General features: G+C 53.8%; 2 protein-coding genes across 2 annotated transcripts; one reads left to right on the forward strand and one right to left on the reverse strand.

Annotated features, from left to right (window-relative positions):
- Nucleotides 1–98: 98 nt before the first annotated feature.
- LOC124741190 lies at nt 99–2,126 on the reverse strand. The gene has a single exon (XM_047248694.1). It carries the CDS (start codon nt 2,124–2,126, stop codon nt 99–101), a length of 2,028 nt encoding a protein of 675 aa, XP_047104650.1.
- Nucleotides 2,127–8,572: 6,446 nt separating this feature from the next.
- LOC124741192 (seminal vesicle major clotting proteins-like) lies at nt 8,573–8,989 on the forward strand. The gene has a single exon (XM_047248696.1). It carries the CDS (start codon nt 8,573–8,575, stop codon nt 8,987–8,989), a length of 417 nt encoding a protein of 138 aa, XP_047104652.1.
- The last annotated feature ends 3,193 nt before the right edge of the window (nt 8,990–12,182 follow it).

The following is a 12,182-nucleotide window of genomic DNA, read 5'->3' on the forward strand; positions in this document are numbered from 1 at the left end:
CGGCACGGCTTGTGAGGACAGCTCAACTTGAGAGGACAGCTCAACTTGATAGGACAGCTCAACTTGAGAGGACAGATCATCTAGAGAGGACAGCTCATCTAGAGAGGACAGCTCAACATCAGAGGACAGCTCAACTTGAAGGAGAGGTCAACTTGAGAGGACATCTCAACTTGAGAGGACAGCTCAACTTGAGAGGACAACTTAACTTGAGAGGACAACTCAATTTGAGAGGTCAGCTCAACTTGAGAGGACAGCTCAACTAGAGAGGGCAGCTCATCTTGAGAGGACAGCTCAACTTGAGAGGACAGATCATTTTGAGAGGACAGCTCAACTTGAGAGGGCAGCTCAACTTGAGAGGGCAGCTCAACTTGAGAGGGCAGCTCAACTTGAGAGGGCAGCTCAACTTGAGAGGGCAGCTCAACTTGAGTGTACAGCTCAACTTGAGTGTACAGCTCAACTTGAGAGGAAATCTCAACCTGAGAGGACAGCTCAACTTGAGAGGACAGTCCATCTGTAGAGGACAGCTCAACTGTAGAGGACAGCTCAACTTGAGAGGACTGCTCAACTTGAGAGGACAGCACAACTTGCGAAGGCAGCACAAATTGCGAGGACAGCAAAGCTTGCGAGGACAGCAAAGCTTGCGAGGACAGCAAAGCTTGCGAGGACAGCACAGCTTGCGAGGACAGCACAGCTTGCGAGGACAGCACAGCTTGCGAGGACAGCACAGCTTGCGAGGACAGCACAGCTTGCGAGGTCAGCACAGCTTGCGAGGACAGCACAGCTTGCGAGGACAGCACAGCATGCGAGGACAGCACAGCTTGCGAGGACAGCACAGCTTGCGAGGACAGCACAGCTTGCGAGGACAGCACAGCTTGCGAGGTCAGCACAGCTTGCGAGGACAGCACAGCTTGCGAGGACAGCACAGCTTGCGAGGACAGCACAGCTTGCGAGGACAGCACAGCTTGCGAGGTCAGCACAGCTTGCGAGGACAGCACAGCTTGCGAGGAGAGCACAGCTTGCGAGGACAGCACAGCTTGCGAAGACAGCACAGCTTGCGAGGACAGCACAGCTTGCGAGGACAGCTCAACTTGAGAGGACAGCTCAACTTGAGAGGACAGCTCAACTTGAGAGGACAGCTCAACTTGAGAGGACAACTGAACTTGAGAGGACAGCTCATCTAGAGAGGACAGCTCATCTAGAGAAGACAGCTCAACTTTAGAGGACAGCTCAACATGAGAGGACAGCTCAACTTGAGAGGACAGCTCAACTAGAGATGACAGCTCAACTAGAGAGGTCAGCTCAACATGAAAGGACAGCTCAACTTGAGAGGACAGCTCAACTTGAGAGGACAGCTCAACTAGAGAGGACAGCTCAACTTGAGAGGACAGCTCAACTTGAGAGGACAGCTCAACTTGAGAGGACAGCTCAACTTGAGAGTACAGCTCAACTTGAGAGGACAGCTCAACTTGAGAGGACAGCTCAACTTGAGAGGACAGCACAACCTGAGAGGACAGCACAACTTGAGAGGACAGCTCAACTTGAGAGGGCAGCTCAACTTGAGAGGACAGCTCAACTTGAGAGGACAGCCCAACTTGAGAGGACAGCACTACTTGAGAGGAAAGCACAACATGCGAGGATAGCAAAGCTTGCGAAGACAGCACGGCTGGCGAGGACAGCACGGCTTGCGAGGACAGCAAGGCTTGCGATGACAGCACAGCTTGGGAGGACAGTACAGCTTGCGAGGACAGCACAGCTTGTGAGGACAGCACAGCTTGCGAGGACAGCACAGCTAGCGAGGACAGCACAGGTGGCCAGGACAGCACAGCTTGCGAGGACAGGACAGCTTGCGAGGACAGCACAGCTTGCGAGGACAGCACAGGTTGCGAGGACCGCACAGGTTGCGAGGACAGCACTGCTTGGGAGGACAGCACGACTTGCGAGGACAGCACAGCTTGCGAGGACAGCACGGCTTGCGAAGACATCACAGCTTGCGAGGACAGCACAGCTTGCGAGGACAGCATAGCTTGTGAGGACAGGACAGCTTGCGAGGACAGCACAGCTTGCGAGGACGGCTCAGCTTGCGAGGACGGCACAGCTTGCGAGGACGGCACAGCTTGCAAGGACATCACAGCTTGCGAGGACAGCTCAACTTGAGAGGACAGCTCAACTTGAGAGGACAGCTCAACTTGAGAGGACAGCTCAACTTCAGAGGACAGCTCAACTTGAGAGCTCAGCTCAGCTTCAGAGGGCAGCTAAACTTGAGAGGGCAGCTCAACTTGAGAGGGCAGCTCAACTTGAGTGTACAGCTCAACTTGAGAGGAAATCTCAACCTGAGAGGACACCTCAACCTGAGAGGACAGCACAACTTGAGAGGACAGCACAACTTGCGAGGACAGGAAAGCTTGCGAGGACAGCAAAGCTTGTGAGGACAGCAAAGCTTGTGAGTACAGCACGGCTTGGGAGGACAGCAAGGCTTGCGTGGACAGCACGGCTTGCGTGGACAGCACGGCTTCCCAGGACAGCATGGCTTGCAAGGACAGCACGGCTTGCGAGGACAGCATGGCTTGCAAGGACAGCACAGCTTGCGAGGACAGCACAGCTTGCGAGGAGAGCACAGCTTGCGAGGACAGCACAGCTTGCGAGGACAGCACAGCTTTTGAGGACAGCACAGCTTGCGATGACAGCACAACTTGCGAGGACAGCACGGCTTGTGAGGACAGCTCAACTTCAGAGGACAGCTCAACTTGATAGGACAGCTCAACTTGAGAGGACAGATCATCTAGAGAGGACAGCTCATCTAGAGAGGACAGCTCAACATCAGAGGACAGCTCAACTTGAAGGAGAGGTCAACTTGAGAGGACATCTCAACTTGAGAGGACAGCTCAACTTGAGAGGACAACTTAACTTGAGAGGACAACTCAATTTGAGAGGTCAGCTCAACTTGAGAGGACAGCTCAACTAGAGAGGGCAGCTCATCTTGAGAGGACAGCTCAACTTGAGAGGACAGATCATTTTGAGAGGACAGCTCAACTTGAAAGGGCAGCTCAACTTGAGAGGGCAGCTCAACTTGAGAGGGCAGCTCAACTTCAGAGGGCAGCTCAACTTGAGAGGGCAGCTCAACTTGAGTGTACAGCTCAACTTGAGTGTACAGCTCAACTTGAGAGGAAATCTCAACCTGAGAGGACAGCTCAACTTGAGAGGACAGTCCATCTGTAGAGGACAGCTCAACTGTAGAGGACAGCTCAACTTGAGAGGACTGCTCAACTTGAGAGGACAGCACAACTTGCGAAGGCAGCACAAATTGCGAGGACAGCAAAGCTTGCGAGGACAGCAAAGCTTGCGAGGACAGCAAAGCTTGCGAGGACAGCACAGCTTGCGAGGACAGCACAGCTTGCGAGGACAGCACAGCTTGCGAGGACCGCACAGCTTGCGAGGTCAGCACAGCTTGCGAGGTCAGCACAGCTTGCGAGGACAGCACAGCTTGCGAGGACAGCACAGCTTGCGAGGACAGCACAGCTTGCGAGGACAGCACAGCTTGCGAGGACAGCACAGCTTGCGAGGACAGCACAGCTTGCGAGGTCAGCACAGCTTGCGAGGACAGCACAGCTTGCGAGGACAGCACAGCTTGCGAGGACAGCACAGCTTGCGAGGACAGCACAGCTTGCGAGGTCAGCACAGCTTGCGAGGACAGCACAGCTTGCGAGGAGAGCACAGCTTGCGAGGACAGCACAGCTTGCGAGGACAGCACAGCTTGTGAGGACAGCACAGCTTGCGAGGACAGCACAGCTTGCGAGGACAGCACTGCTTGCGAGGACAACTCAACTTGGGAGGACAGCTCAACTTGTGAGGACAGCTCAACGTGAGAGAACAGCTCAACTAGAGAGGACAGCTCAACTAGAGAGGACAGCTCAACTAGAGAAGACAGCTTAACTTTAGAGGACAGCTCAACTTGAGAGGACAGCTCAACTTGAGAAGACAGCTCAACTTGAGAGGACAGCCCAACGTGAGGGGACAGCACTACTTGAGAGGAAAGCACAACTTGCAAGGACAGCAACGCTTGCGAGGACAGCACAGCTTGCCAGTACAGCACGGCTTTCTAGGACAGCACAGCTTGGGAGGACAGCACAGCTTGCGAGGACAGCTCAGCTTGCGAGGACAGCACAGCTTGCGAGGACAGCACAGCTTGCGAGGACAGCACAGCTTTCGAGTACAGCACAGCTTGCGAGGCCAGCACAGCTTGCGAGGACAGCACAGCTTGCGAGGGCAGCACAGCTTGTGAGGTCAGCACAGCTTGCGAGGACAGCACAGCTTGCGAGGACAGCACAGCTTGCGAGGACAGCACAGCTTGCGAGGACAGCACAGCTTGCGAGGGCAGCAATGCTTGCGAGGACAGCTCAACTTGAGAGGACAACCCAACTTGTGAGGACAGCTCAACGTGAGAGAACAGCTCAACTAGAGAGGACAGCTCAACTAGAAAGGACAGCTCAACTATGGAAGACAGCTCAACTAGAGAGGACAGCTCCACTAGAGAGGACAGATCAACTAGAGAAGACAGTTTAACTTGAGAGGACAGCTTAACTTTAGAGGAGAGCTCAACTTGAGAGGACAGCTCAACTTGAGAGGACAGCTCAACTTGAGAGGACAGCTCAACCTGAGACGACAGCTCAACTTGAGAGGACAGCTCAGCTTGCGAGGACAGCACAACTTGGGCGGACAGCACTGCTTGCGCCGACAGGAAAGCTTGCACCGACAGTAAAGCTTGCAAGGACAGCACGGCTTGCTAGGACAGCACGGATTGCGACTACAGCACGGCTTGCGAAGACAGCACGGCTTGCGAGGACAGCACAGCTTGCGAGAGCAGCACGGCTTTCGAGGACAGCACAGCTTGTGATGACAGCACAACTTGCGAGGACAGCACAGCTTGCGACGACAGCTCAACTTGAGAGGACAGCTCAACTTGAGAGGACAGCTCAACTTGAGAGGACAGCTCAACTTGAGAGGACAGCTCAACTTGAGAGGACAGCTTAACCTGAAAGGACAGCTCAACTTGAGAGGGCAGCTCAACTTGAGAGAACAGCTCATCTAGAGAGGACAGCTCATCTAGAGAGGACAGCTCAACATCAGAGGACAGCTCAACTTGAAGGAAAGGTCAACTTGAGAGGACATCTCAACTTGAGAGGACAGCTCAACTTGAGAGGACAGCTTAACTTGAGAGGACAGCTCAACGTGAGAGGACAGCTCAACTTGAGAGGACAGCTCAACTTGAGAGGACAGCTCAACTAGAGAGGGCAGCTCAACTAGAGAGGGCAGCTCAACTTGAGTGGACAGCTCATCTAGAGAGGACAGCTCATCTAGAGAGGACAGCCCAACATCAGAGGACAGCTCAACTTGAGGGAGAGGTCAACTTGAGAGGACAGCTCAACTTGAGAGGACAGCTCAACTTGAGAGGACAGCACTACTTGAGAGGAAAGCACAACTTGCGAGGACAGCAAAGCTTCCGAGGGCAGCACGGCTTGCCAGGACAGCACGGCTTTCTAGGACAGCACAGCTTGCGAGGACAGCACAGCTTGTGAGGACAGCACAGCTTGCGAGGACAGCTCAACTTGAGAGGACAGCTCAACTTGTGAGGACATCTCAACGTGAGAGAACAGCTCAACTAGAGAGGACAGCTCAACTAGAGAGGACAGCTCAACTAGAGAGGACAGCTTAACTTTAGAGGACAGCTCAACTTGAGAGGACAGCTCCACTTGAGAGGACAGCTCAACTTGAGAGGACAGCCCAACGTGAGAGGACAGCACTACTTGAGAGGAAAGCACAACTTGCAAGGATAGCAACGCTTGCGAGGACAGCACAGCTTGCCAGTACAGCCCGGCTTTCTAGGACAGCACAGCTTGGGAGGACAGCACAGCTTGCGAGGACAGCTCAGCTTGCGAGGACAGCACAGCTTGCGAGGACAGCACAGCTTGCGAGGACAGCACAGCTTGCGAGTACAGCACAGCTTGCGAGGCCAGCACAGCTTGCGACGACAGCACAGCTTGCGAGGACAGCACAGTTTGCGAGGTCAGCACAGCTCGCGAGGACAGCACAGCTTGCGAGGACAGCACAGCTTGCGAGGACAGCACAGCTTGCGAGGACAGCACGGCTTGCGAGGACAGCTCAACTTGAGAGGACATCTCAACTTGTGAGGACAGCTCAACGTGTGAGAACAGCTCAACTAGAGACGACAGCTCAACTAGAAAGGACAGCTCAACTATGGAAGACAGCTCAACTAGAGAGGACAGCTCAACTAGAGAGGACATACCAACTAGAGAAGACAGTTTAACTTGAGAGGACAGCTTAACTTTAGAGGAGAGCTCAACTTGAGAGGACAGCTCAACTTGAGAGGACAGCTCAACTTGAGAGGACAGCTCAACCTGAGATGACAACTCAACTTGAGAGGACAGCTCAGCTTGCGAGGACAGCACAACTTGGGCGGACAGCACAGCTTGCGCCGACAGGAAAGCTTGCACCGACAGCAAAGCTTGCAAGGACAGCACGGCTTGCTAGGACAGCACGGATTGCGACTACAGCACGGCTTGCGAAGGCAGCACGGCTTGCGAGGACAGCACAGCTTGCGAGAGCAGCACGGCTTTCGAGGACAGCACAGCTTGTGATGACAGCACAACTTGCGAGGACAGCACAGCTTGCGACGACAGCTCAACTTGAGAGGACAGCTCAACTTGAGAGGACAGCTCAACTTGAGAGGACAGCTCAACTTGAGCAGACAGCTCAACTTGAGAGGACAGCTTAACCTGAAAGGACAGCTCAACTTGAGAGGACAGCTTAACTTGAGAGGACAGCTCAACGTGAGAGGACAGCTCAACTTGAGAGGACAGCTCAACTTGAGAGGACAGCTCAACTAGAGAGGGCAGCTCAACTTGAGAGGGCAGCTCAACTTGAGAGGGCAGCTCATCTAGAGAGGACAGCTCATCTAGAGAGGACAGCCCAACATCAGAGGACAGCTCAACTTGAAGGAGAGGTCAACTTGAGAGGACAGCTCAACTTGAGAGGACAGCTCAACTTGAGAGGACAGCACTACTTGAGAGGAAAGCACAACTTGCGAGGACAGCAAAGCTTGCGAGGACAGCACGGCTTGCCAGGACAGCACGGCTTTCTAGGACAGCACAGCTTGCGAGGACAGCTCAGCTTGCGAGGACAGCACTGCTTGCGAGGACAGCACAGCTTGCGAGGACAGCACAGCTTGTGAGGACAGCACAGCTTGCGAGGACAGCACAGCTTGCGAGGACAGCACAGCATGCGAGGACAGCACAGCTTGCGAGGAGAGCACAGCTTGCGAGGACCGCACAGCTTGCGAGGGCAGCACAGCTTGCGAGGACAGCACAGCTTGCGAGGACAGCACACCTTGCGAGGACAGCACAGCTTGTGAGGACAGCACAGCTTGCGAGGACAGCACACCTTGCGAGGACGGCACAGCTTGCGTGGATGGCACAGCTTGCGAAGACAGCTCAACTTGAGAGGACAGCTCATCTTGAGAGGACAGCTCAACTTGAGAGGGCAGCTCAACCTGAGAGGACAGCTCAACTTGAGAGGACAGCTCAACTTGAGAGGACAGCCCAACTTGAGAGGACAGCACTACTTGAGAGGAAAGCACAACTTGTGAGGACAGCAATGCTTGCGAGGACAGCACAGCTTGCCAGGACAGCACGGCTTTCTAGGACAGCACAGCTTGCGAGTACAGCTCAGCTTGTGAGGACAGCACAGCTTGCGAGGACAGCACAGCTTGCGAGGACAGCACAGCTTGCGAGGACAGCACTGCTTGCGAGGACAGCACTGCTTGCGAGGACAGCTCAACTTGAGAGGACAGCTCAACTTGTGAGGACAGCTCAACGTGAGAGAACAGCTCAACTAGAGAGGACAGCTCAACTAGAGAGGACAGCTCAACTAGAGAGGACAGCTCAACTAGGGAAGACAGCTCAACTAGAGAGGACAGCTCAACTAGGGAAGCTAGCTCAACTAGAGAGAACAGCTCAACTAGAGAGGACAGATCAACTAGAGAAGACAGCTCAACTTGAGACGACAGCTTAACTTTAGAGGACAGCTCAACTTGAGAGGACCGCTAAACTTGAGAGGACAGCTCAACTTGAGAGGACAGCTCAACTTGAGAGGGCAGGTCAACTTGAGAGGACAGCTCAACTTGAGAGGACAGCTCAACTTGAGAGGACAGCTCAACTTGAGAGGACAGCTCAACTAGAGAGGACAGCTCATCTTGAGAGGACAGCTCAACTTGAGAGGACAGCTCAACTTGAGAGGACAGCTCAACTTGCGAGGGCAGCTCAACTTCAGAGGGCAGCTCAACTTCAGAGGACAGCACTACTTGAGAGGAAAGCACAACTTGCGAGGACAGCACGGCTCGCCAGGACAGCACGGCTTTCTAGGACAGCACAGCTTGCGAGGACAGCACAGCTTGCGAGGACAGCACAGCTTGCGAGGACAGCACAGCTTGCGAGGACAGCACAGCTTGTGAGGACAGCACAGCTTGCGAGGACAGCACAGCTTGCGAGGACAGCACAGCATGCGAGGAGAGCACAGCTTGCGAGGAGAGCACAGTTTGCCAGGACAGCACAGCTTGCGAGGACAGCACAGCTTGCGAGGACAGCACAGCTTGCGAGGAAAGCACACCTTGCGAGGACAGCACAGCTTGCGAGGACAGCACAGCTTGCGAGGACAGCACACCTTGCGAGGACGGCACAGCTTGCGCGGACGGGACAGCTTGCGAAGACAGCTCAACTTGAGAGGACAGCTCATCTTGAGAGGACAGCTCAACTTGAGGGGACAGCTCAACCTGAGAGGACAGCTCAACTTGAGAGGACAGCTCAACTTGAGAGGAGAGCTCAACTTGAGAGGACAGCTCAACTTGAGAGGACAGCTTAACCTGAAAGGACAGCTCAACTTGAGAGGGCAGCTCAACTTGAGAGAACAGCTCATCTAGAGAGGACAGCTCATCTAGAGAGGACAGCTCAACATCAGAGGACAGCTCAACTTGAAGGAGAGGTCATCTTGAGAGGACATCTCAACTTGAGAGGACAGCTCAACTTGAGAGGACAGCTTAACTTGAGAGGACAGCTCAACGTGAAAGGACAGCTCAACTTGAGAGGACAGCTCAACTTGAGAGGACAGCTCAACTAGAGAGGGCAGCTCAACTTGAGAGGGCAGCTCAACTTGAGAGGACAGCTCATCTAGAGAGGACAGCTCATCTAGAGAGGACAGCCCAACATCAGAGGACAGCTCAACTTGAAGGAGAGGTCAACTTGAGAGGACAGCTCAACTTGAGAGGACAGCACTACTTGAGAGGAAAGCACAACTTGCGAGGACAGCAAAGCTTGCGAGGACAGCATGGCTTGCCAGGACAGCACGGCTTTCTAGGACAGCACAGCTTGCGAGGACAGCACAGCTTGCGAGGACAGCACTGCTTGCGAGGACAGCACAGCTTGCGAGGACAGCACAGCTTGTGAGGACAGCACAGCTTGCGAGGACAGCACAGCTTGCGAGGACAGCACAGTATGCGAGGACAGCACAGCTTGCGAGGAGAGCACAGCTTGCGAGGACAGCACAGCTTGCGAGGACAGCACAGCTTGCGAGGACAGCACAGCTTGCGAGGACAGCACAGCTTGCGAGGACAGCACAGCTTGCGAGGACAGCACAGCTTGCGAGGACAGCACACCTTGCGAGGACGGCACAGCTTGCGTGGACGGCAGAGCTTGCGAAGACAGCTCAACTTGAGAGGACAGCTCATCTTGAGAGGACAGCTCAACTTGAGAGGACAGCTCAACCTGAGAGGACAGCTCAACTTGAGAGGACAGCTCAACTTGAGAGGACAGCCCAACTTGAGAGGACAGCACTACTTGAGAGGAAAGCACAACTTGTGAGGACAGCAACGCTTGCGAGGACAGCACAGCTTGCCAGGACAGCACGGCTTTCTAGGACAGCACAGCTTGCGAGTACAGCACAGCTTGTGAGGACAGCACAGCTTGCGAGGACAGCACAGCTTGCGAGGACAGCACAGCTTGCGAGGACAGCACTGCTTGCGAGGACAGCTCAACTTGAGAGGACAGCTCAACTTGTGAGGACAGCTCAACGTGAGAGAACAGCTCAACTAGAGAGGACAGCTCAACTAGAGAGGACAGCTCAACTAGAGAGGACAGCTCAACTAGGGAAGACAGCTCAACTAGAGAGGACAGCTCAACTAGGGAAGACAGCTCAACTAGAGAGAACTGCTCAACTAGAGAGGACAGATCAACTAGAGAAGACAGCTCAACTTGAGACGACAGCTTAACTTTAGAGGATAGCTCAACTTGAGAGGACCGCTAAACTTGAGAGGACAGCTCAACTTGAGAGGACAGCTCAACTTGAGAGGGCAGGTCAAATTGAGAGGACATCTCAACTTGAGAGGACAGCTCAACTTGAGAGGACAGCTCAACTTGAGAGGACAACTCAACTAGAGAGGACAGCTCATCTTGAGAGGACAGCTCAACTTGAGAGGACAGCTCAACTTGAGAGGACAGCTCAACTTGCGAGGGCAGCTCAACTTCAGAGGGCAGCTCAACTTCAGAGGGCAGCTCAACTTGAGAGGGCAGCTCAACTTGAGAGGGCAGCTCAACTTGAGATGGCAGCTCAACTTGAGAGGGCAGCTCAACTTGAGAGGGCAGCTCAACTTGAGAGGGCAGCTCAACTTGAGAAGGCAGCTCAACTTGAGTGTACAGCTCAACTTGAAAGGGACAGATCATCCTGAGAGGACAGCTTAACTGGAGAGGACAGCTCAACTTGAGAGGACAGCTCAACTTGAGAGGACAGCACTACTTGAGAGGAAAGCACAACTTGCGAGGACAGCAAAGCTTGCGAGGACAGCACAGCTTGTGATGACAGCACAACTTGCGAGGACAGCACGGCTTGCGAGGACAGCTCAACTTGAGAGGACAGCTCAACTTGAGAGGATAGCTAAACTTGAGAGGACAGCCCACCTTGAGAGAACAGCTCATCTAGAGAGGATAGCTCATCTAGAGAGGACAGCTCAACATCAGAGGACAGCTCAACTTGAAGGAGAAGTCAACTTGAGAGGACATTTCAACTTGTGAGGACAGCTCAACTAGAGAGGACAGCTTAACTTGAGAGGACAGCTGAACTTGAGAGGACAGCTCAACTTGAGAGGACAGCTCAACTAGAGAGGGCAGCTCAACTAGAGAGGGCATCTCAACTAGAGAGGTCAGCTCAACTAGAGAGGGAAGCTCAACTTGAGAGGACAGCTCAACTTAAGAGGACAGCTCAACTTGAGAGGACAGGTCAACTTGAGAGGACAGCTCAACTTGACAGGACAGCTCAATTTGACAGCTCAAGTTGAGAGGACAGCTCAACTAGAGAGGACAGCTCATCTTGAGAGCACAGCTCAACTTGAGAGGACAGCTCAACTTGAGAGGGCAGCTCAACTTGAGTGTACAGCTCAACTTGAGAGGAAATCTCAACCTAAGAGGACACCTCAACCTGAGAGGACAGCTAAACTTGAGCGGACAGTCCAACTGTAGAGGACAGCTCAACTGTAGAGGACAGCTCAACTTGAGAGGACAGCTCAAATTGAGAGGACAGCTCAATTTGAGAGGACAGCACAACTTGCGAGGACAGCACAACTTGCGAGGACAGCAAAGCTTGCGAGGACAGCAAAGCTTGTGAGTACAGCAAAGCTTGTGAGGACAGCACGGCTTGCGAGGACAGCAAGGCTTGTGTGGACAGCATGGCTTCCGAGGACAGCACGGCTTGCGAGGACAGCACAGCTTGTGAGGACAGCACAGCTTGCGAGGACAGCACAGCTTGCGATGACAGCATGGCTTGCAAGGACAGCACGGCTTGCGAGGACAGCACAGCTTGCGAGGACAGCACAGCTTGCGAGGACAGCACAGCTTGCGAGGACAGCACAGCTTTCGAAGACAGCACAGCTTGTGATGACAGCACAACTTGCGAGGACAGCTCAACTTGAGAGGACAGCTCAACTTGAGAGGATAGCTAAACTTGAGAGGACAGCCCACCTTGAGAGAACAGCTCATCTAGAGAGGACAGCTCATCTAGAGAGGACAGCTCAACATCAGAGGACAGCTCAACTTGAAGGAGAAGTCAACTTGAGAGGACATCTCAAC

The sequence above is a fragment of the Schistocerca piceifrons genome, unplaced genomic scaffold (assembly GCF_021461385.2).
Source record: "Schistocerca piceifrons isolate TAMUIC-IGC-003096 unplaced genomic scaffold, iqSchPice1.1 HiC_scaffold_1883, whole genome shotgun sequence".
NCBI classification, from domain to species: Eukaryota; Metazoa; Arthropoda; class Insecta; order Orthoptera; family Acrididae; genus Schistocerca; species Schistocerca piceifrons.

What these genes read in the sequence shown, in the direction of transcription:
- LOC124741190 (XM_047248694.1), bottom strand. Translation starts at nt 2,126, where the DNA reads ATGTCCTTGCAAGCTGTGCCGTCCTCGCAAGCTGTGCCGTCCTCGCAA.
- LOC124741192 (XM_047248696.1), top strand. Translation starts at nt 8,573, where the DNA reads ATGCGAGGAGAGCACAGCTTGCGAGGAGAGCACAGTTTGCCAGGACAG.